General features: G+C 40.4%; 1 protein-coding gene across 4 annotated transcripts in view; it reads left to right on the top strand.

The window, feature by feature from the left end:
• Positions 1-25,982, top strand: part of LOC139534680 (teneurin-1-like) — a 225,658-nt gene that overhangs the window by 148,207 nt on the left and 51,469 nt on the right. For all 4 annotated transcript variants that reach the window (XM_071334069.1, XM_071334060.1, XM_071334050.1 and 1 more), the window contains exons 14-22: positions 2,834-2,980; positions 7,930-8,146; positions 12,061-12,180; positions 14,352-14,613; positions 15,474-15,741; positions 17,811-17,954; positions 18,229-18,478; positions 19,207-19,227; positions 20,310-20,542. In XM_071334069.1, coding sequence (XP_071190170.1) covers positions 2,834-2,980; positions 7,930-8,146; positions 12,061-12,180; positions 14,352-14,613; positions 15,474-15,741; positions 17,811-17,954; positions 18,229-18,478; positions 19,207-19,227; positions 20,310-20,542 — 1,662 coding nt within the window. The remainder of the gene's footprint in view (positions 1-2,833; positions 2,981-7,929; positions 8,147-12,060; positions 12,181-14,351; positions 14,614-15,473; positions 15,742-17,810; positions 17,955-18,228; positions 18,479-19,206; positions 19,228-20,309; positions 20,543-25,982) is intronic.

The raw sequence follows: 25,982 nt of genomic DNA, 5'->3' as shown, positions 1-25,982 counted from the left end.
TGTTTTATCCACTCCTATGAAAATGGTAGATTATCGGACACTCAACAAGAAGGTCTGATTTCATTATTACTGAAACAGGATATTGGTAAATATTGGAGGCCCCTTACACTTCAGTGTTGTGATGCAAAAATTCTAGCAAGATGTATAGTGCATAGAATTAAAAAGGTACAGTATTGTCGGATATTATTCATTCTAATCAGACAGGTTTTTTACATGGACAATACTTTGGAGATAATATAAGACAAGTACGGGAAACAATAGAACACTATGAAAAATCTGAAGCCAGGCCTGCTATTCATACAGTAGCTGACTTTGAAAAGGCTTTTGATAAAGTACGACTGGAGTTTATATATAAATGCCTGGAACATTTGGAGAATCTCTTATAAAATGGGTTAAAGTCATGTATAGTAACCCTACTGTAGGTGTAAAATATGAAATAATTGCTAGAGGAGTAAAACAAGGTTGTACACTTTCGGCATATCTATTTATTATGGCCATCGAAATGTTATCTATTAAAATCAGATCCAACAATAATATCAAGGGGTCCAACAATAATATCAAGGGGTCCAACAATAATATCAAGGGGTCCAACAATAATATCAAAGGGGTTAGAAATCCAGGGCTTAAAAACAAAGGTGTCATTGTACGCTGATGATTCATGTTTTATTTTAAATCCACAATTTAGATCCCTCCACAGTCTCATAAAATATCTAGATACTTTTTCTAACCTCTCTGGATTACAACCAAATCATGATAAATGTACTATATTGCGTATTGGATCACAAAAAAATACAACTTTTACATTACCGTGTAGTTTACCAATAAAATGGACTGATGGTGATGTGGGCATACTCGGTATACATATCCCAAAATTAATAAATTATCTCACTCCAAAACATTTTTATAGAAAGTTAGCAAAAATAGATAAGATCTTGCTACCATGGAAAGGAAAATGCTTGTCTATTTGTGGAAAAATAACCCTGATTAACTCTTTAATCATATCCCAGTTTACCTATTTGCTTATGGTCTTGCCTACACCTAGCGAACAGTCATTACATTTATATGAGAAAAAATATTCCATTTTATTTGGAACGGCAAGCCGGACAAAATTAAACGGGCCTATTTATAAAATGAATATGAATTCGGAGGGCAGAAATGATTAGATATTACAGATTTAGACCTTTCACTAAAGGCTTCAAAACAATGCCAGATTCAAACCAATAGAATGTTATATATATGGGGGATACAACCTTCCCAGCTCTGTAGATTTTGCTGCAAAGAAACAGAATCATTAGATAATTTGTTTTGGTACTGTCCATTATGTAGCTTGTTGTTAGTCACAGGTCCAGGAATGGCTGAAGAATTGCAACATTTATCTGGAGCTAACTCTTCAGATAGAACTACTGGGTGATCTGAAAAGTCATAGTCAATCGATCAATAATATAATAATACTTTTAGCAAAAATGTTAATTTTTTATTTACAATCTGTAGAAATTATGAGAATAGAAAGGTTCAGAACTTTTGTGAATCATCACAGCACAGTTGAAAACTATATGGCTATATATATATATAGAAATCCAATATGGATGGTGTTAAGAGATAGATGGGAGGGTTTGATAGGAGCTAAAAGTTGGGAATAATAATAGCTAATAATAACAAGATAACTAATGTGAAACATACATTGTCTGTAAAACATATATAGGTTCAGAACTTTTGTGAAAGAAATAGATGGGAGGTTGAGGTTAGAGGAAGGACATGAGTAAAAACAAACAAAATATAACTATTGTAAAATAGACTGTGCCCATAAAATGTATATAGTATGTATAAGCTGGAAGTAGAAGCCTAAGCGTTGTTGTTCACTAATTTGGAAGTGATGCAGACAATTACATTGATGGAAGCTACAATCTATCGGCAATATTTAAGCTGATCTACCCCCCCCCCAAAAAAAAAAAAGACTTGTGAGAGTCTCAGCTTTTCATAGATATATTTTTAAAGTTTGAATCTCAAACCATTCTGAAAAGACAGCCCAGGTCCCTTCGGGATCCTCCCTTGTCTCACACACCACCCTAGCTTAGCCCCCGTTAATCACACAGACTAATGGTTGGTACCAACGTATGCAGAATAAATATTAAAATCTAATGGTATAACCAGAAGTCTGTAGTTTAAACACACAATGTTTAAAAGGGGTTAGAAGTTCAAAATCACACCAGCACAACGGTGGGACTCACTGGGTTAAGGATCTATAACTTTCTAACTCATCATTAATCACGATTCATTCATGATTATCCGTAATCATGGTATGTAGTGTTCAGAAACACGTCTAATCTTATTTACAATAAAGTGACTCCAAAATGACACCACACGTTATTTACTATTGCTTTTTATTGAGCACTACATAATATGAAACACAATCAAAACAAACTGCAAATGCATGCAAAAAGTTTGTAGAGTCACCCGCTTAAGTCACAAGTTAATTTGTCCAAATACTTGACACCTTCAAATTGAGGGACTGAATACGTAAAGTGCATGTATTTCTAAACGATAAAACAGATATTTATGAAAATACCCTCAAATAAAAGGTGACATTCTGTACATTCTCAAATCCAAAATTCCGGAGAGTAGAGCCAAATTAAAAGTTTTAGCTTCACTGTCAAAATAAATACGTAGGGGAGTGTATGTAGCAAATGTTCTCGAATGGCCAGACATCTGGATTTTATGTAAATTAAAAGAGAGCAGCATCTGTCCCCATCTCCTTAATCATGAGGAATGACCCGTTGTTTCTGGCAGTGTTCTGATACACAGACTGTCTGTCTTCTCCTCTCTCTCCATCCAGACGGCTGTCCAGGCCTGTGCAATGGCCACGGTCGCTGCACCCTGGAACAGAGCGGGTGGCACTGTGTGTGCCAGGCGGGCTGGAGCGGCATGGGATGCAATGTCGTCATGGAGACAGAGTGTGATGACAACACTGACAACGACAGAGGTAAGGTCCCTGTGGATGGTGGCCTGTCTGTGACTCAATAATGATGAATGACTTGACCTCCAGTGCCGGTGAAGGTCAGGATGAGGAAATATTTAGGACTCCACTTCTCCTTCCCTTCATCTGAGCCAACGAGCCTTTTCATTTTCCTTTTTGTTTTCCTTTTGTTAGATTCTCGCTACAATAGTTGCCATGGCTCTCAGACCAAGGGGACCTCTAAGTTTTCTCTCAGTAATTTGCTGATGGTGTGCTGCCTGTTGCTTGGCTCCTCTGAGGATTAATGCTTGAGCATAGCCCCTAGTGTTCCAGTGAACAGGGAACCAGATATGAGGCTTTGGAGCTTGGGTTCAATGCCCGTGTCTTTGAGGGAAACGTAAAAGATGGAGAAAAAGGCCATTTGTAAAAGCAAGGGTAACCTAGTTGTTCACTGACTTACATGGCATGTTATTGTTGTTTCAAAGTTAAAAAAGAGAAAGTCAAGTTTATAATTATGTAATATGAAGTGTAAAACATGGTTGCGTAATGTAGTAATTACTGTTGTTTGGTATAATACAAATTGTGATTGACAGGTTACAAAACATACTGCTTCTGTTTAGGCACCATGTCTCATCGAGTGCATGAGTCAGCTTCTTAATTTAAATGTCCCTCTGTATATGAGGTGTACATTGGCTACACTAGACTGCATCTAGTTCTTTTGTATGTGGCAAAGGAGATAAAAGCGTAATACAGTTACTGTACAGTCACGCTACCATCTGGAAACAGGGATGTGGTTGGAGCGTGAACACCTTTTTCTTATGAGTTTATGATGATACAACATGAGGTGTAATATGTATAAATGAAGAGTCATTATGAAATAATTTAAAGTGACAGGCTCCAAAATATACTGATTCTGTTTGAGCACTATGTCTCATCCAATTCCACTACATGAGTCAGATGTTTCATTAAAATGTACCTCTTTATATAAGGTGTAAATTAGCTACATTAGACTGCATCTAGATCCTTTAAACATGCAGACAGAAGGCTGCGTTTACACAGGCAGTCCAATTTTGATATTTTTTCAAGTAATTGTTCTCTTCACCAATCAGATCAGCTCTGAAAAAGATCTGATGTGAAAAGAGCTGATGTGATTGGTCAAAAGAGCAATTAGTGGAAAAAATATCAGAATTTGGCTGCCAGTTAAAACATAGCCAAAGTGTCAGAGAAGGTAAGAGCATAATATTGTGCACAGTCTCTACAGTCTAGCTAGTGTCTGAAAAACAGGGAGATGTGGATTTGAGCGTGAATTATTTTACCTCATCCACTCCTCAGGGTTTCCCAGCTCTGGCTGCTTGTACCATTACCTCTTACCTTGACAGTGTTAAGTTACATCCTAGGAAGCTTCTAGATTGAAGCAAAACAGCTTCTTCACTTTATCAGGTCTTCATTCTTTGCTAATTTTCACAGTTTCTTTAGCCGTGTTAGTGTGCGTTCCCCTGTGTGTGCCTGTGCGTGTGATAAGGCAGGCATGTGCAGCGTGATGTTAGTGTATCTTTGTTTTGTTTGTGTTGATCATAAATCATGCACTGTATTTTCTTTCCTCACCCAATACAATAGAAAATAAAATCACGTTCAGTTCAGTTATGTGCGGCAGCCTGGGCAGTAAACGTTCACTCTGTCATTCTACAACCTAATTGAGTGCTATTCACGACAGCTATGACTCTCCCTTCAAAGATGATACCTCCGCATTGTGTGTGAGTTCTTATGACTGATGGGAATCTTGGATGATGTACATTCATTTTGGCCCTCCTTTGATGTAGAGGGAAATTGTAGGAGGCTCAAATTGGCCCGACACTCCAACAAAGGAGGAGGAAATAATCACCCCATGCCAATTACTTTCTCAAGCCAATATATATACATCACAACCCCAGAACATATTCCTATTTTCATCTCATCTCAACTCCATTAGAAATGCCATTTATATTCCAAATGAGGCCTCATCGGAGGCATTGTTTGAAAAAACTAAATGGCAAATGATCACCTGAAAAAGAGCAGTGATTAAGAGAAAAGATAATGACTTTTCCAACCAGCTGTAAATGAGTTGCTATAACCACAAATGAACAGCCTTCACTATGAACATGGTGGCTGTGCATTGCTGATGCACTATGCTTTGTTTTACTTTTGAAGCTGTGGAGTACATTAATTATACAACAATAGATCCGGAAGACGCATAGCAATTCTCCTCCAAATAAATGTTTTCTTCATAATTTCATTGCGTTGTTTATTTGTTGATTATCTAAGTATTGGTTATGGCTGAGCACCAGGCCTCGAATTTCCCAGGGGCCATGACTGTCGCTTCCCCCTTGTGTGGCTGTAATGCCCCCTAAATAAATCCATGCCTTGTGGCCGTTGTGCCCTTGGGCTGAATATAATCATTATAATTCCCTTCTCCCTGCTGCCAATCGCCATGCTCCGAATCACCTCTCACTCACTTGGCTCTCTCAGATATCTCAGATACCGTCACATGATCGCGTCCTTCTCACAGGCATCGCAGCTCCGAAGTAGGCTACAAGTGAAGACTGACACATAGGGAATGTTGCGGCTTTCATATTGAAGATGTTAGAAGAACTGTCCACATTTACTTTTCATCAGCCAACAAGATGAGTAGGCCTAACGAACAGCAAAATCACTAGCCTATGTCAATCTACTATCCCCTATAGTAGAAAAGATGATCCATTCTATTGGTCTGCCTGTCCTTACTTCAAAAGTGCACAGCAAAATGTGAGCGGTTTCATATGACAGAGATGAAATATCATTCAGAAATTTAGAAGGAGGGAAGATCTAAAGATGCAACAACTAGCATGGGTTGTTAATATGACTAGGATTATGTATTTTGCTGCTCGGCAATGAAAGAAAGTTGACAACATGAGAGAAATAGATCCTGCTGGTTTCAATGGCATATGAGGAAGTGTTTATAAAATAATCCTGTTAACATTATGGTCAGAACATGGTGAGGCATGCCTCATAAAATGACAAAAACTTCTAGGTTTAATATAAATTTTTACATTTATGGTTAAATAGTTTCAAAATGTTGACTCTGCTCAGATTGCAAGGTGGGTGATGTTGCAGTGCTCAGCAGGTACTGACCTTTCTCTCCTATCTGAATGAACATGCCTCAAGTATGTCGACAGAATCAAGCATTTAGACATTAATAATGATGCTACATTAAATTTGTCAAACATGACTGGCGTTTAGCCTATATATGGAGTATGTAATTAAAAGTCTCATTAAAGTTTGGCTACATTTTCAGGCGCCTCCCTCATGACAGCATCGGTCTGGACTCTAGCCAGTAGCCAGTAGCATAAGATATCACCTACACTTCGACATGTAGGCTAATTATTTAGTTACATACGCAATTTTATTGGCTATTGTCACATATATTCCCTCTCTGGCCTCTAGGTCACCAGACTGCTAATTATTACGCACACCTGTCACCATCGTCACGTGCACCAGCGCTTATTGACACTCACCTGTACTCCATCACCTCCTTGATTACCTGCCCTATTTATGTCACTCCCTTTGGTTCCTTCCCCAGGTGTTATTGTTTCTGTATCTGTTTCATGCCGGTGCGCTGTTCGTGTTCGTTTATTTATTAAATGTATTCACTCCCTGAACTTGCTTCCCGACTCTCAGCGTACATCGTTACAGCTATTTTGGTTAATGGCCTTGGTGCCCTGGCAGATTCAGCAACTCTTGAAGGCCAAATGGCCTTGCCCCTAAAATCACGAAATTCCAGGCCTGCTGGGCACAGTGCCTCCCTTACTTTGGCAATCCAGCACTGAATGGGGATATTATGGCTCTCGGCCCAGTAGTTATGCTGTTGTGTTAGCCAGTAGTTTACTGAATTTAAGCTTGTCAATTTTATTTGGCACATATTGTATCATTACACCTTGTTACATTATGTTAATATAGTTACTATCTTATTACATTACCTTAGTATAGTTCCTACCTTATTATATTCTGTACACATACTTACTGTAACACTTTATTCTGAATTAATTCCACATTGCACTTATATTTGCCATCTCTGATATAAGTAACCACACTTTTAAAACGTGTTATGAGAAAGCATGTTTACATATCGCGGAAGGTGTGTACAAAAGACAAAGAGACATTATTCTGCTTTTAATTACCAATGCAATTTTGCTGTGATGAATGTCAGCATTCACTTAAGCACTACTGAAACTGGCTGTGTGAGAGGAGTCTATGGATTTAATGGAACCAATGCGCGCTGCCTTTGCTCAGACCCACATTGTATTAGACATTAAAGAGAACATAATTAGGAAGGCATTATATTGCAATTATAGAGCGGCAAGTAAGTGCAGTATACATGTACTGTATTGAGACTGTATAAATCAGAAGTGCATTTTGCTCCTTGTCAGAAATGATCTAGATCAGGGGTCTCCAACCTTTTCTAGCATGAGAGCTACTTTTAAATTATGAAACATGTCGTGAGCTACTCATCATTTTTTCCTAGCTTTCAAATAGGCACTCTTTATATTTTCCTGAATTCTGTTTTTTTCTCAGTTCTTCACTCTCAAAATGACAATTATTCATTGAAGTGGAGATGCTGATGAATAACAATATATCTAGCTGCTAGATATATTGTTATTCATCAGTATCTCCACGTTTTTCAAGTTTAAATCATCACAGCAAGACATCTTGATTACTGTGTGTTAAAGGCTCAATAGGGTGGAGTGGATGTACTCCCACTTAGGAGAAACATTATCGATTTATTCTATATAATTTGGAAATTTGATTTACAGTTTCAAACCACTTGAGAGATTTTATCTCAATTTCACATGGTCCTCTGTGCTTTGAATGTTATTTAACTCTCCCACCTGTATTACATTGTGAGCCTGAGATACTGTACAGTGTAGACTTAGCTGTGATGATGTTGTGTTATTGTGTTGTAGATGGCCTGACGGACTGTGTGGACCCGGACTGCTGCCAGCAGTCGAGCTGTCACAGTGGGCCTCTGTGCCAGGGCTCCCCGGACCCCCTGGACCTGATCCAGCAGAGCCAGACCCCCTTCGCCTCGCTCCTCTCACGCCTCTTCTATGACCGTGTCCACTTCCTGGTTGGGAAGGACAGCACCCATGTCTTCCCTGGAGACATCCCGTTCGACAGCAGGTAGAGTATATTATAGATAGTTTGCATGGAAGAACAGAAATAGCTCGTATACTGTAGAATTGCACTGAAAAAACATATAAACACAACATCTAAAGTGTTGGTCCCATGTTTCATGAGCTGAAATAAAAGATTGCCGAAATTTTCCATACACACAAAGAGCTTCTTTCTCTCCAATTTTGCACATACATTTGTTTACATTCCTGTTAGTTAGCATTTCTTCTTTGCTAAGATAATCCTTCCACCTGACAGGTGTGGTATATCAAGAAGCTGATTAAACAGCATGATCATTACACAGGTGCCCCTTGTCCTGCGGACAATAAAAGGCCACTCTAAAATGTCACACAACACAATGTCACAGATGTCTCTCAAGTTTTGAGGAAGCGTGCAATTGGCATGCTGAATGCAGGAATGTCCACCAGAGCTCTTGCCAGAGAATTGAATGTTCATTTCTCTACCATAAGCCACCTCCAACATATTTTTTGAGAATCTGGCATAACCACGCCAGCCCAGGACCTCCACATCCCGCTTCTCACCTGCCGGATGGTCTCAGACCAGCCACCCAGACAGCTGATGAAACTGTGGGTTTGCACAACCGAATAATTTCTGCACAAACTATCAGAAACAGTCTCAGGGAAGCTTATCTGCGTGCTCGTCGTCCTCACCAGGATCTTGATCTGACTGCAGTTCGTCATCGTAACCGACTTCAGTGGGCAAATGCTCACCTTTAATGGCCACTGGCACATTGGAGAAGTGTGCTCTTCACGAATTAATCCTGGTTTCAACTGTACCGGGCAGATGGCAGACAGCATTTTGCTGCAGTTTGCTGATGTCAACAGTGTGAACAATGTGCCCCATGGTGGCGGTTGGGGTTATGGTATGGGCAAGCATAAGCTACGGACAACAAACACAATTGAATTTTATCAATGGCAATTTGAATGCACAGAGGTACCATGATGAGATCCTGAGGCCCATTATCGTGCTATTCATCCCCCTCCATCACCTCATGTTTCAGCATGATAATGTACGGCCCCATGTAGCAAGGATCTATACACAATTCCTGGAAACTGAACATGTCCCAGTTCTGCCATAGCCTGCATACTTACCAGACATGTCACCCATTGAGCATGTTTGGGATGCTCTGGATCGACGTGTACAACAGTGTGTTCCAGTTCCTGCCAAAATCCAGCAACTTCGCACAGCCATTGAAGAGGAGTGGGACAATATTCCACAGTCCACAATTAACAGCCTGATCAACTCTATGCGATGTAAATGGTGGTCACACCAGATACTGACTGGTTTTCAGATCCATGCTTCCACCTTTTTTAAAGTATCTGTGACCAACAGATGCATATCTGTATTCCCAGTCATGTGAAATCCATAGATTAGAGCTTAATTTCTTTATTTAATTTGACTGATTTCCTTATATCAGGTATTCCCAAACTGGGGTACACGCAATGCCATCGGGGTACACCAAATAAAAAATGTGATTCACATTCTTCACATTTTCAAACAGTACATTTCTATTTTCCAACGGGGTTATACATTTGGGTGAGTTTTTTTCTCGCCTAAGTAGCCTTGTTTCACTGCCAAAAATAAAATGTAACCATCTAGTGTTCAGCAAAATAACAGCACAATGTCAAATACAGGTAGCCTAGTCAAATAATTAACATCAAATCACATTAACCGTTACTCTCTCACAGGAAACATTCACTCTTGCAGAGACATTTAGAAACGAAACATGACAATTTGAAAAATAAGTAGTAAGACATGTAGAAAAGCTACAGATACCGTTAGTAAGAAGGGGCTAGAAGCGTCTTATATGGTGAGCTACCCATACTATTGTGTAGGACTTAATTCTTCCTGCTGCCTCGGATATAGCCGGGACAATGCTGGGGGATAAGGCCAAAAAAACTATACAGACAATGTCTTCATCAAACAACACTGTTTCACGACGCATCAGTGACATGGCAGGAGATGTTTTGAAACAATTACTGCTTTGCATACAAGCCAGTGAATTATATGCGTTACAGCTGGATGAGTCAACAGACGTGGCGGGCCTGGCACAGCTCCTGGTATATGTCCATTACGTTTATGGGGGGTCAATTAAGGAAGACATCCTTGTCTGCAAACCACTGGAAACATGAGAGGATATTTTTAAAGTACTGGACAGCTTTGTGACATCAAATGGACTTTGGTGGTCAAGATGTATTGGTATCTGTACTGATGGCGCAAAAGCCATGACAGGGAGACATAGTGGAGTGGTAACACGCGTGCAAGCAGTTGCTCCCGACGCCACTTGGGTACACTGCAGCATCCACTGAGAGGCTCTTGCTGCCAAGGGAATGCCTGACAGCTTGAAAGACGTTTTGGACACTACAGTGAAAATGGTTAACTTTGTTAAAGCAAGGCCCCTGAACTGTCGTGTATTTTCTGCGTTATGCAATGATATGGGCAGCGACCATGTAATGCTTTTACAACATATAGAAGTGCGTTGGTTATCAAGAGGCAAAGTATTGACACGTTTTTTGATTTGAGAGATTTACATTTTACATTTAAGTCATTTAGCAGATGCTCTTATCCAGAGCGACTTACAAATTGTGAGCTTAGAGAAGAGATGAGCTTAAAGTTTTCTTTACTGACCATCATTTTCACTTGTCTGACTCCTTGCATGATGATGAGTTTCTCACACGACTGGCCTATCTGGGATTTTTTTCTCGCCTCAATGATCTGAATCTAGGATTACAGGGACTCTCCGCAACTATATTCAATATGCGGGAAAACATTGAGGCTATGATTGAGAATTTGGAGCACTTCTCTGTCTGCATTAACAAGGACAACACACAGGTCTTTCCATCATTGTATGATTTTTTTGTGTGCAAATGAACTCAAGCTTACGGACAATGTCAAATGTGATATAGCGAAGCACCTGAGTGAGCTGGGTGTCCAATTACGCAGGTACTTTCCTGAAACAAACGACACAAACAACTGGATTCGTTTTCCCTTTCATTCCCTGCCTCCAGTCCACTTACAGATATCTGAACAAGAGAGCCTCATCGAAATTGCACAAGCGGTTCTGTGAAAATTGAATTTAATCAGAAGCCACTGCCAGATTTCTGGAAAGGGCTGTGCTCAGAGTTTCTTGCCTTTGCAAATCACGCTGTTAAGACGCTGATTCCCTTTGCAACCACATACCTATGTGAGAGTGGATTCTCGGCCCTCACTAGCATGAAAACTAAATACAGGCACAGACTGTGTGTGGAAAATTATGTAAGACTGAAACTCTCTCCAATACAACCCAACATTGCAGAGTTTTGTGCATCCTTTCAAGCACACCCTTCTCATTAACCTGTGGTGAGTTATTCACAATTTTTGATGAACAAATAACGTTTTGTATGTAAGATGGCTAAATAAAGAGCAAAATTATTAATTATTTTTATATTATTATTTGTGCCCTGGTTCTATAAGAGCTCTTTGTCACTTCCCACAAGCTGGGTTGTGACAAAAACTCACAATCATTCTTATGTTTAATAAATGTATCGTATAGTGTGTGTGTGTGTAGCAGGCTTACAATGATGGAAAAAAACAACATTTGAGAGTGCTCTGACCCTGGTACTAGAGGGGGTACGCAGCTGGAGGTTGAATGTTTGAAGGGGTACGGACTATAAAAAGTTTGGGAACCACTGCCTTATATGAACTGTAATGCAGTAAAATCTTTGAAATTGTTACATTTTGCATTTATATTTTTGTTCAGTGTATAATTGCCACTGAAGTACAGATCCTGTTCTATGTAGCTATTTGTAAGCTACCACAGTGTATGGATATAGCACTATTGCATTGTCAACTGAACTGGAAAACGCTTAACTTGTTATAGTAGAATGTATTTACCCAGTGAAATAAACCCTGCTCTCTCCTAGCCGAGCCTCAGTGATCCGGGGGCAGGTGGTGGCAGTAGACGGGACCCCACTGGTGGGGGTGAACATCAGCTTCCAGCAGTACCCCGAATTCGGCTTCTCTGTCAGTCGCCAGGATGGCAGGTAGGTAGACAGTGGGGTAAGAATTGTATGTGGATAATAGTGGTGCAACGGATCACAAAACTCACGGTTTTGAGTCACGGATCGGATCATTTTTCGGATCAGCAAAAATAAAGAGGGAGACAATTATAACTTTGCTTTCCATTTATTACTTAAAGAACACTTAAAGCAAGGAACTTTTCGATGTTTAAATAAAATATAGAAATAAAATATTCAATACTCAATTGTTAAATTAAAGTGCAATATGAGGCATGATACTTTCTTCCTTTGAACAATAGTGAATGAAAAAATAGCCCGTGTCCACATTAACAAAAAAAAGTTAAGAAAGAAAGCAAAGCAGACCTGAGCTTATAACTTCAAATTATTTTTTAAAAAGATGAGGATGTCTACATTGTCTGGGGAGAGGGTAGTCCTCTTTGCAGTCACTATGTCTCCTGCCGTGGAGAACACCCTCTCGCTACGAACTGAAGTGCCAGGCACAGCCAGGTAGCATCTTGCCATCATGGAAATGTGAGGGTATTTACACACATTGCTTTTCCACCATGCCAGTGGATCACCATCCACTGGAATGCCACTTGCTGCCTTGTAGGATGCCACCTCCTCTTTGATGGTGTTGGCAAACATCTTGCCTGTGTCCTTGCTCGCAAAGGTCTCCCCGAAAAGCTCCTTCATGGCCAAATTATTTTGTGGAGGAGATGCCTCTGAGTCTGCTCCTGTTGGCTCTGTGGCATGAACCTTGGATCCAGTGCAGTAGATCTATGAAGGTAGTCCTGTACATTAGGGGGGTATCTGGGGTTCAGGTCCTCTCTAATGGCAGCCTTGACATCTCTAGTGATGGTGCTGTCTTCCTCACTTGAGGTCATGGATTGTAGAAACTTTGTTTTCAGAGGTAGGATCATGGATAGACAGTGCAGTTTCAGTGCTCAGTGCTCAATGTTGATATTTTCCTGTTCATAAAGATCTGGCACGATCTTCATAATGAAGTGGGTGCGCGAGGGGATTTCGTAGCGTGGCTCAAGCACTTTCACCATATTTTTAAACCCTTTGTTTTCCACAGCAGAGTATGGCCTCATGTCTGCAGTGATAAACATCCCAATAGATTTGGTGATGGCTTTAGCCCGGTCGGATTCTGCAGCAGGGATTAAATGCCGCGGTGAGAAGTTGTTGTCTCTTGGCTGAGTTGGCTCCCGTCACTGACACACCAGGGTGATGAAGCTTTAAATGTGTGGCCGTGCTCGATGTATTTCCATGATCATACGGCTTTCTTGTGGCACAATGCCTACACACCGTAATGGTGTTGCCCACCACCCTTCTTCTGACCTCATATTTGACAGGGAAGCCAAAATGCTCCCATACATGAGACTTAAATGAAGCGGGAGGCTTTTCCAGTTCTTCAGCTCCTCCGCTAGCCATGGCTGTCACTGCTATTTTTTCTTCTTTGCTTTTTGCAACACGAGCATCCAGGTTTGATGCGTTGGGATTCAACATGCCCAGTTCACGTGAACAGTACACACAACTGCTTTTTAACAATAATCAAATCATCCTTCAGGCTTCAGAGTAAAACACAGCACATATCTGTCTTGTCTTTATCTTTTCACTGCAGCTCTGCATCGAGATTTAGGGAATTATTACTTTAAAAAGTAACAGCGGAAGTCGAACTGTATTTCACACTATGATGGTTAAACTTTGCAATTGATCCGCGGTTCACATGCGTGCCGAATCGTGAGGGGTGATCCGTACGGATCACGAATCAACTACGGTTCGTTACACCACTAGTGGATTGTCACGCCCGTTGATGAAGAATCAGACCAAGGTGCAGCGTGGTAAGCGTACATCATTTATTTTGATGAACACGAAAAAACAATAAACCACAACCGAACGTGAAGCTACATGCAGTGCAGAAAGCAACTACACACAAACAAGATCCCACAAACTAAAGGTTGAAAAGACTGCCTAAGTATGATCCCCAATCAGAGACAACGATAGACAGCTGCCTCTGATTGGGAACAAATAAATAGAAAAACTAGAATGCCCACCCTAATCACACCCCGACCTAACCAAATAGAGAAATAAAAAGTCTCTCTAATGTCAGGGCGTGACATGGATACTATAGTAAACTGGCTTATGATGCTGAGATAGTCTTGCTCTGATTTGTGTTGATTCTGTTCCTGTAGTTTTGACCTGGTGGCTGCAGGGGGAATCTCAGTTTCCCTGATCTTCCAGAGGGCTCCCTTCCTCATGCAGAAACGCACCGTCTGGTTACCATGGAACCAGTTTGTCGTTGTAGAGAAGGTCACCATGGCGAGGGTGGAGTCTCGCCCCCCTGTATGTGACCTGAAGAACCTTGTCAGTCCCTACCCAATCGTCCTCCCCTCCCCTCTCACCCGTTTCGCCAGCACCTGTGAGGAGCGAGGCCCTGCCATCCCTGAGCTGCAGGTACAGTGGACTGCCCACTCACCAGCCAGTAATAAACATAATATATATGGTAATATACAGTATTAAGTCCCAGTGGTACTCACTCAGCTTTCAATTACAACCTATACTCTACTCGGAATATCATGTTATGATGACTTCCAGGTGTAAGTGATAAATGATCGTTTTTATTCCCATTCCTGCATTTTTCTTTAGTAGGATATTGAAATGTATTTTTTTGCGTTCTTCCCGCACCGTGTCAAATTTCCAGCAGGCTCATATTGTACCTGTGAATCATCTTAGAATCTCACACTAATCAGTTGCCGGGGCGCTTTATTCACAGAGCTGCCATCTGCTTGCTATTTTCTCCCCCGATTCCCCTGATATTCCTACCTCTTTGGAACTGTGTTTTGCAGTGTGTAGATGACTAGACGTCCTAGTTTGTTGTGGAAGATAATGAAACTGATAGTGATTTTAATGAGGACCCAGTTCAGAATGATTGAATCTGTGAGCAGTGAAGGGTGGGAGTGGGGGTTAGATCATCAGCAGTAATTAAAATGTCCTCCTGTACGTTGCTAATGATATAGGATATATAGTTCCTATTTTGTATTCCAGAGGCATAGTGTTACAAAGAATGTTCAAAGTTTAAAAAAGTGTCAAGTATCGTTATTTTGATTTGGTTTCAAGAAAGTGATATACAGTACGTGCAAGTATATCTTGGAGCGAGTACAAACACTGAGTGATCAAAAATTATTTTGCTGAAAAAGTTTTAAAAGTTTTCTATACGTACAGTCTGTATCCTTGGGGCTTTTGAAGCCTTTCCAACTCCTAGTTACCAATAGCATGTAATAACAGCAGGTGAAATGCTTTCTCCTCTTCCTCAGGCTGTCCAAGAGGAGATCACCATCCCTGGCAGTTTCTTAAAGCTCAGCTACCTGAGCACCCGCTCCCCTGGCTACAAGTCTCTGTTACGCATCATCTTAACCCACTCCATCATCCCCACTGGCCTCGTTAAGGTGCACGTATCCTCCGCCATCGAGGGACGCCTCTTCCAGAAGTGGTTCCCTGCTGCCCCCAACCTGGTCTATGTCCTGGCCTGGAACAAGACTGATGTCTATGGGCAGAAAGTGTTGGGCCTGGCCCAAGCTTTGGGTAAGACAGTATGGAGCACTTGAATCATCTGCTTTCAGATTTCCTATATGGCAAATATAATGTGCTGTATTTCACTCCTTTGACAATTTACACCCAAGGGATGAAAGCAAGTAAGCATTCTCCATTGGGTAACTACGAGAGACAATCTGTAGCTAATGGAAGATACAAATCTATAAAGACAGTATAATGTTCAACAGTGTAACAGAGGAACAGCATGTTACTTTTGTTATACTTTATCTTTAGATAATACAATCACACAGAGCTCTAAAGAGATTGTCAGTGTGTTAATGGTCAGTAGTATGAAAGCCTGAGAGATTTTTGAAGGGCCACATATAAGCTCTATATCAGTGGTTGATTTAGTGTGCCGTCTGCCTATTTGGAGCACCAGCTCTTGATGGAGAGAGTGTTACAAATCTAAATGGAATAGAAAGCAGGAGAGACCCAGCTAGCACATTTGGTTCCTTGGAAGTTGTGGGAACGTATGTTTTTGGTTTCCCATTGGTTCTGGGAAGGTTCCTGACCGGTAAATCTGAAAGTAGTTTAATTAAATGTTCTGAAAACGGAAGTGAACATTTCACCTGTTCTGGGAACTAAAATGTTTAGTTGCAAGGAGGTTCTGAGAACGTTTTACTATGGCTCCTTGAAATGTTTCCTGGTAGGTTTTATTACCGTTTTGAGATCGGAAATTATAGGTTATTTTGAGGTCTTTTAATTACTTACTTGAGGAAACCTTCCGAAAACGTTATGCTGAAGTACTGAAATTCCCACAGGAGAACATTGTTTAATGACTTTCTCTGAACTACTTGAGAACATTCCCAATGTCAAACCAGTTGGAGAACGTTCATAGAACATTACTAAAAAATGTTAATTAAATATAACCATGTTTAGACTTTTAGGAAATGTTCTGTTAAAGTAACGAAATACCAAGAAAATAACTTTATTCTGTCAAGTTCCTTAAAAGGGCTGAGAATGTTCCCAAGCCAAACAACTATCTTGCTCCATTCCCAGAACATTGTAGGAAGGTTGTATGCAAAATAACCATAAGATAACCACATGTTCACCAAGCTCTAAGAAACATATGGTTCTCAGAACATCATGTGCTAGCTGGGCACTCTTATCTCCTTCACACTATGAGGATTTCTCTCTTGATTGCTCCATGTATTACTATCAGATAGCAGAGTGTTTCTTGATTGCCTGGCTGGTGTGCATGCATTGGAATCCTTTCTCACTGAATGCACGATTTAATTTGTGTGTATTCAGCTCCTTGATGGTGTATATGATGCACTGTGGTTAATAGTCTGTGATATAAATAGGAAGTCCTGGAGATGTTACGGACCGAACACATGACACAATTAGGAACAACATCCAAACTAAATTCAAATTCAAAACACACATTTTGTTATGGGGCAAACATATTTTCATCCACACGAAACCAGAGGAAGAGATAAGGAAATGAGACAGGCTCTAATTTATTCATTTATCTTTATGTACCAGTGGGAATTGAGCTCTCTCTCTCTCACGCTTTCTCTCCCTCCTTCCTCCTCACCATCCCTCTCTCCGTTGCCGATAGTAACAGGCTGATCTATCATGGTGAGACAGGCAGGAGCCTGTAGCTACTCTGTGTAACTGACTATGTCCTGCTTGTTGTGTGTGTGTGTGTGTTTGCGTGTGCTTCCTTCGCATGTGTTTGTGTGGGTGAGAGAGGAAGAGAGAGAGAGAGACAGCAAGACAGAGTGACAAAAATTGTGTGAGCATGTACACATACTGGGTGGATGCAGCAGAGCATGATGGTATCAGTGATGCATTAAAAAGGCTCCGGAGACTCGCAGATTGTTAGCACACATCCAGGCTCCGCTATAACCACCGTGCTGCATCGTTCCAGCCTCTGCCTTGACCACAGCAACTACATATTCAAGCAATTGTACACTGTGCAGGAGCTAGCCGCACCATCACAAAAGCATTAGGGGTTGTTGTTTTCCAGGTATGTCTCTTTGTAAATGCAATAACAACAGCATAACGAATGCATTGGCGGCGTCACATTAACGGCCTAGTGGTCTATTGTGTTCCAGTCTCTGTAGGCTATGAGTATGAGTCATGTGCTGACTACATTGTGTGGGAGAGAAGGATGGCTCAGCTGCAGGGCTTTGAGATGATTGCCTCCAACCTAGGGGGCTGGTCCCTGGACAAGCACCACATCCTTAACCTCCAAAGCGGTAAGGGCTCTGCCTGTTCCTCTATCACAATTCCATTCAATAGTACTTTACCCTAAGCCTACCTGACCTGACACTATTTCCTACCTGGTTATCCAGTAGGAATATTGTGAAGACATTCTTGCCAAACTATCATTTTTTTAACTTCCTTTTTAAATTACTTGATATAGACTAGTACAATGCATTATTCTTGGCCTTGTTGAACTTTGAAGATTCCAGGAAGGACTAGTGATTCCTCTGGATTGGATTATAATTGCTAGTTGTCCTTAAACTCCAGGTGTCCTACACAAAGGGAATGGAGAGAACATTTTCATCTCCCAGCAACCTCCAGTCATCCACACAGTGATGGGGACGGGGAACGTGCGCACCATCCCCTGCCCCAACTGTAACGGGCCTGCCCTGGGCAGCAAGCTCTACGCTCCTGTCGCTATCACTTGTGGCTCCGACGGCAGCATCTACATTGGCGACTTCAACTTCATCAGAAGGATTCTACCCAACGGATTTGCTATTAGCATTCTAGAACTGAGGTGACACGTTAAGACTAACAGTTAAAGCAGCAATATGTAACTTTTTGGGCGACCCAACCAAATGCACATGGAAATATATGTTATATATATGCCATTCTCATTGAAAGCAAGTCTAAGAAGTGATAGATCTGTTCTATGTGCGCTATTTCTATTTTTCCTGTTCTTAAGTTTAGTTTTTGCGCCTTTTACTTTCAGTTTTGTACACCAGGTCTAAAAGGTTGAAAATACAATAGTTTTGGTTATGGAAAATATACTTCACAGCGGTTTAGATGGTAAAATGATTCTCTGCACTATACTTGCTTGTTTTGTCACATGAACTGAAATTAGGCGAACTATTCGAATTTTAGCAACCAGGAAATGGCGAAGCAATTTCTGCATAGTGCATCTTTAAATATGTTTTTCAGTGTTTTTATGTTTTTATGTATTTGTACATTATCACAAGCACTATTTGAGGTTGAAGCATTTGACATATACAGTATAATAAAAGTTGTTGTAGTGCTAGTTGCCCAAATATTTTGCTGTTGTTGTTATGATTGTTCAATTTTCAAGATCAAATGGAAAAAGATTAGAAAATAAGTAATCTATTGTGCACACAGTACACGAACAAACTGAACAGAAAAGTTTCATTGAAATGCTTTCATAAGTGTAATCATGGATCGAAGAAGAGACATTTCTCCAAGGATAAGAACTAATACTGTCTTTCTATCTCTTTAATACAACGCTGCTAGGAATCGAGATATCAGGCACAGGTACGTTTTCAATACCATATTCATTCATAATGTATTTTCCTCAAAACTGTTTTTATGACACTGCTGCATGAAGAGAGCGATGCTTCAGTTGCAAACCGCCAGCCTCCCTTTCATGGATGAAAGAAGACGTTCTCATTTGGTTACAGAATACAGGATTAGAAGTGAGGAGAGTCAGTCAATATGGAAGTGTATTGACCTGGATTTAAAAGTAGCAGGGATCAGAAATGGAGAGAAATACTTTGGAGAAAAATACAAACGAGGCGAGGTCTTTAAAGGGTGCCTCTTATCATAGACAAGCCCCAGCCTTTCATGTGTGTTTAGATGGGAGAGCGCCCCGCTGAAGGCCAGTGTAACACTGTTGTGTTGGGATAGGCTTCTCATACTCTCTCCCCCAAACGAACAGGCTCTCATCTCTCCCAGAGATATGATTCATCTTTTCAAGCAGCTGTCATGTTCGCAATTGATTCTTTCTCAATCAAAGCCTGTAAAAAAAAATCACTGAACTAGCTGTGCTTTTTTCCTCACTGCTTGTATGGGATGGCACATTCAGCTAAAGCCTGAGATGAGTAATGTTCCTCTCTGAATCAGCATCTATAATCATAGCTTAATATTTACAGAGAGTTCACAAGGAAGCACGCCATCACACATAGCTCTTACACTCTGTCAGGGCTCATATTACACAGGCACTTAGGTTGCCTCCATCATTTTGTCAGGATTTCAGTCCCCTTTCAGTTGCAGTGAATCAACTGTAAAGGTGATACAGCTGTCAGAATTACCGCTGTAAGGATTGTAATAATAACTTCTGATGAAAAGATGGAGTCTATCTTTGGTTGGCAGATGTTTGTTTCACTTCAGCGAGATTTTAATGTCGGAGCTGATGACGTGGTTCCTCTTGAGCAACCATTTAATATGAAAGACTGTCGGAGGCAACTGAACTGGTGTTTAGTGATAAAAGCCAGCTCTTTGAAGATTACTCAGTACTGTATATGTGTATTTCATACAAACAGTACATTGTTCATGTTTTTGGTACTTTAGACCTACGTGACTAGGTAACATTTTGCTCACAAGTCTGTTTTTTTCAGCACCAGCCCAGCCCATAAGTACTACCTGGCCATGGACCCAGTAAGGGAGCTTCTTTACCTGTCTGACACCAGCAGCAGGAGGGTCTACAGACTCAGGACCCTCACAGAGCCGAAGGACCCGGCCAAGAACATGGAGGTGGTGGCAGGGACTGGGGACCAGTGCACCCCCTTCGACCAGGGCCACTGTGGAGACGGGGGCAAAGCCACCGAGGCCTCCCTCAACAACCCCAGAGGTACAGCTTCATCATTACCTTAATATAGCAATTAGTCTATAATCCTAAAAAAAATCCTTATTGCTTTCAATTTGAAATTTTGCTGAATAAATTGTATTTTGTGAATTGTGAGATTTAAAAGGACACAGCTTTTTACAGTGCTTTCAGAAAGTATTCACACCCCTTGACTTTTTACACATTTTGTTGTGTTACAGATTTTGTGTAACTGGCCTACACACAATACCCCATAATGTAAAAGTGGAATTATATATATATATTTTATATTTTTTTACAAATTATTACAAATAAAAAGCTGAGATGTCTTCAGTCAACCTCTTTATTGCATGGACTCACTCTGTGTGCAATAATAGTGTTTAACATGATTTTTGAATGAGTACCTCATCTCTGTACCCCACACATAAAATTATTTCTAAGGTCCCTCAGTCGAGCAGTGAATTTCAAACAGATTCAACCACAAAGACCAGGTAGGTTTTCCAATGCCTCAGAAAGAAGGGCACCTATTGGTAGACAGGTAAACGTTTTTTAAAAAGCAGACATTGAACATCTCTTTGAGCATAGTGAAAGATGCCGGCGTCCTTCCTAACTCAGTTGACGGAGATGAAGGAAACCGCTCAAGGATTTCACCATGAGGCCAATGGTGACTTTAAAACAGTTACAGAGTTTAATGACTGTGATAGGAGAAAACTTAGGATGTATCAACAACATTGTAGTTACTCCACAGTACTAACCTAAATGACAGTGACAAGAAGGAAGCCTGTACCAGAATCCAAATATTCCAAAACATGCATCCTGTTTGCAATGAGGCAGTAAAGTAAACCTGCGAAAAAATGTGGCAAAGAAATTAACTTTATTTCCTGAATACAAAGCATTATGTTTAGGGAAAATCCAACAAAACACATCACTGAGTACCATTATTCATATTTACAAGCATGGTGGTGGCTGCATCGTGTTATGGGTATACTGGTCATCGGCAAAGACTGGGGAGTTTTTTTAGGATAAAAATAAATGGAATAGAGCTAAGCACAGGCAAAATCCTAGAGGAAAACCTGATTCAGTCTGCATTCCAACAGACACTGGGAGTCAAGTTCACCTTTCAACAGGACAATAACCTAAAACACAAGGACAAATATACACGTTGAATATTCCTGAGTGGCCTAGTTACAGTTTTGACTTAAATCGGCATTAAAATCTATGGCAAGACTTTAACATAGCTGTCTAGCAATGATCAACAACCAACTTGACAGAGCTTTAAGAATTTATAAAAGAACAATGTGCAAATATTGTACAATCCAGGTGTACAAAGCTCTTAGAGACTTACCCAGAAAGACTCACAGCTGTAATCACTGCCGAAGGTGATTCTAACATGATTGGACTCAGGGGTGTGACTACTTACGTAAATTAAATATTTCTCTATTTCTTTTTCAATAAATTTGCTAACATTTCTAAAAACATGTTTTCACTTTCTCATTAAAATCTATTTAGAATTCAGGCTGTAACACAACAAAATGTGGAATAAGTCTAGGGCTATGAATACTTTCTGAAGGCACTGTATATGTATTCAGCAACCAGCCCTTTTCTGAACCTGAGAAGTATTATGATTCAGGGTCTGAATATTGACAGATATTAGCAGAGGTTCAATGTGCTTCTGTCTTGTCAATAGAAAGTCCTTGAAATTGGTTTGTCCACCAATGATGATCCCATTCATTTTCGGTTCTCAAACAGCGGCGGCTTTGAAGTTCAAACAGAGTGTCTCTCCTTTTTGTCGGGGTTGAAATTCCTGTCTGCAGTCTCCTCTCTACAGTGAACATGTGTAAGAGCCAAATTAGGCTCAGAGCAATGTGGGCACATCATTTAGACTGGCTTCAGCCCGGGCATGATTTTTTGGCGCCAGTGCTGAGACGCTATTAATTCCAGCTATGTGCCCGCCCCTCCTCTCTCCCCCTCCGCTTCTCCCTCAACCTCTCCTTCAGCCTTATCGTCTGGGCTGGGTGGAGCTTAGTTAGACCACACAGTACAGTATGGCAGCAATGGAAATTAATTTTGCTGCTCCTCCAAAAACACAATACCAGGGATCCCAGGCCCCGTAGACGCCAGAGTAATGCCCTTATCACAGGGGTGGGCGACATACGGCCCCACGGACCAAATTGAATGTGCTTGCGGTATGGATCCGGGGGAGGTTTGAGTAAAAGAATCTACAATTATAATAATAATAAAATAAATGGGGGGAATATTATTTTGGGTAAAAAAAACACTCCAGGCCACTCTTGAACATCTAAACTAGATAAAAAGTATGTGGAAATTATAATGGACCTCTACATTTTCAAATAACTGCCTTTTTTCTAGCCCACAAATTGCTTTTGACGAACAAATCGTTCCCCCAAAAAATCTTTGTGGCCCTTGGCTGAATTTTTAAATCCCGATGTGGCCCTCGAGACAAATGTATTGCCCGCCCCTACATTATCAGGTGATAACACACAGTCACTGCATAAGGGTCCATCACACACAGTCCCAATAACTGACTCACCCCTGGTTTGTTCAATGTCATTTCAGCAAGCCATGACACCCACCATCTCAGATTGTTTTGAAATCATTTATGTAGTTAGAACCAGATAAGATTAGCATTCCTGCAACATTATTTTGTTGAAATATATCTCTGAGAAATTAAGCTAATTGATTTTTACCCAAATTGGCCATTTTAATGTATAGGCCTCATATAAATATTCAATAAAAATAGTACCTAATATCTGATTTGGACCAAGCTTTTTTCTAATAATGAGTAAAACATGAGGAATGGGATGGCAAGATGGCGGACTGAACACAGCAATGTAGATCACCTCAAGATAAAGATGTAATATTCAATATCAGTAAGTTAGACTAAATATTAGCACTTCACAATCTGGTGGGTAATAACCTTCAATCTGGATAACAACACAAAACAAATTATAAGACTAGAGAAATGTATTGACAAATATTACAAAAACAAGCAACACCCAAACATGACGGAGAATATGACAGGGGAACCTATCTCAACACGAAAACGTGACTCTTCTACAGACACAGACGATTTCATCTTTTCACCACCGGAATGGTAAAGGTCGAAACCGATCTGTTAAAATCAATAAATGAGAAACTGGGCAAACTTGAACTAGTCAGTAAGGATATAAAAGAGTTGAAGGCAAGCCTTGCGATGAGTGACGAAAAATCTGTGACATTGGAGAAAGACACAAACAAGCTAAAAGGGACAGTCAATAAGATTGAAACTGGAGTTAATGAACTTTAAAAGGAGAACATTGTTCTGAGAGAAGCCTTACTTGACATACAGACTAGATCCATAAGAGAGAATCTGGTACTTACAGGTATCCAAGAGAAAGAAGGAGAGGTTCCTGAATGTGTAGTTAGAGTTCCTGCTTACAGCGCTTCAGATCCCACTCGAAGCTATCAACAAAATCCAACTCAAACGTGTACACCGCTTCGGACAGAGAGGGCAGAGGTATGAACGCCCAATCTTTGCCAAATTTGCTTTCTTTAAAGATAAAATATTGGTTAAAAGCCTGGGTAAAAGACTTGGTGACATGAAAATAGGCATAAATCACCAGTTCCCGAAGGAAATTGCAGAACGGCGCAAAGTTCTGTATCCAATTTTCAAGGAAAATAGATTGAAAGGGAAACGCGTAGCTCTCGTAGTCAATAAAATGTATATTGATAACCAATTGTTCAGAGACACAAAGACTACTCCATTGCTATTCTAAAAATGAAGCACACAATACTAGCCTTGGTATGGATTGTAATAATACAACAACAAAACATATAGCTTTTCTATCTATCTTCAAATATAACTAATTGGAACACAAAAGCACTAATTCAACATGGTGGAGATAAAAACACAGCAGACAGAAGGCACAGTATGTGGGTATGTGTGGATGTATTGATGAAAACAGAGCAGACAGAAGGCACAGTATGTGGGTATGTGTGGATGTATTGAGATGGATGGTGTGTGTTTTTTGGTGTTTAGGAAAGTGTGGCATTAAGTGAGTGAGAAAGGAAATGGTTGCATATCCCAGAACCAATGTATGTCTGTGAACAGGTGTCGTGAGAGAGCTTTCAATTTTGTGCAGATGAGGGATATACATTTTATAATGAATTATACATCTTATTTATTATCCTATCATGGTGGAACAGCATTTTAAAATAAATGATACACCTAATTTATTTATTGTCCTATCATGGGGAACTAAATTTTTAAAATAAATGTAATTTATTTATTTATGGTCCTACACTACCGTACAAAAGTTTGGGGTCACTTAGAAATGTCCTTGTTTTTGAAAGAAAAGCACATTTTTTGTCCATTAAAATAACATCAAATTGATCAGAAATACAGTGTAGACATTGTTAATGTTGTAAATGACTATTGTAGCTGGAAACGGCAGTTTTTTTAATGGAATATCTACATAGGCGTACAGAGGCCCATTATCAGCAACCATCACTCCTGTGTTCCTATGGCATGTTGTGTTAGCTAATCCAAGTTTATCATTTTAAAAGGCTAATTGATCATTAGAAAACCCTTTTGCAATTATGTTAGCACAGCTGAAAACTGTTGTGCTGATTAAAGTAGCAATACAACTGGCCTTCTTTAGACTAGATGAGTCTCTGGAGCATCAGCATTTGTGGGTTTGATTACAGGCTCAGAATGGCCAGAAACAAAGGACTTTCTTCTGAAACTTGTCAGTCTATTCTTGTTCTGAGAAATGAAGGCTATTCCATGCGAGAAATTGCCAAGAAACCAAAGATCTTGTACAACGCTGTGTACTACTCCCTTCACAGAACAGCGCAAACTGGCCCTAACCAGAATAGAAAGAGGAGTGGGAGGCCCCAGTGCACAACTGAGCAATATGACAAGTACATTAGAGTGTCTAGTTTGAGAAACAGACACCTCACAAGTCCTCAACTGGCAGCTTCATTAAATAGTACCGGCAAAACACCCGTCTCAACGTCAACAGTGAAGAGGCGACACCGGGATGCTGGCCTTCTAGGCAGAGTTGCAAAGAAAAAGCCATATCTCAGACTAGCCAATAAAAAGAAAAGATTAAGATGGGCAAAATAACAGACACTTGACAGAGGAACTGTCAACTGCATCCCGGAGTCGCCTCTTCACTGTTGAACACTGTTGTTCAGAGGAGCTAGCCAACAACACAGCTAACTCAATCACTTCAAACTGAAGATGGAAAGACTTTGTTTTGTTTGACCTTTTTCTATTGATATTTCTTTGTATGTATCCATAAAAATGATGCCAGCTGATTCATGATTTCGGAGAGACTATCAAGGCACAAGGCGAGACCCAGATGGTTGGAGTCTTACAATGTTTATTAATCCAAAAAGGGGTAGGCAAGAGAACAGGCAAAAGGTTGTGTACAGGCAAAAGGTCAAAACCAGTTCAGAATCC

This window comes from Salvelinus alpinus, chromosome 1 (assembly GCF_045679555.1).
Source record: "Salvelinus alpinus chromosome 1, SLU_Salpinus.1, whole genome shotgun sequence".
Classification (NCBI taxonomy): Eukaryota; Metazoa; Chordata; class Actinopteri; order Salmoniformes; family Salmonidae; genus Salvelinus; species Salvelinus alpinus.
The sequence above is the reverse complement of the archived record's forward strand: the minus strand, read 5'-3'. Positions and strand labels throughout refer to the sequence as shown.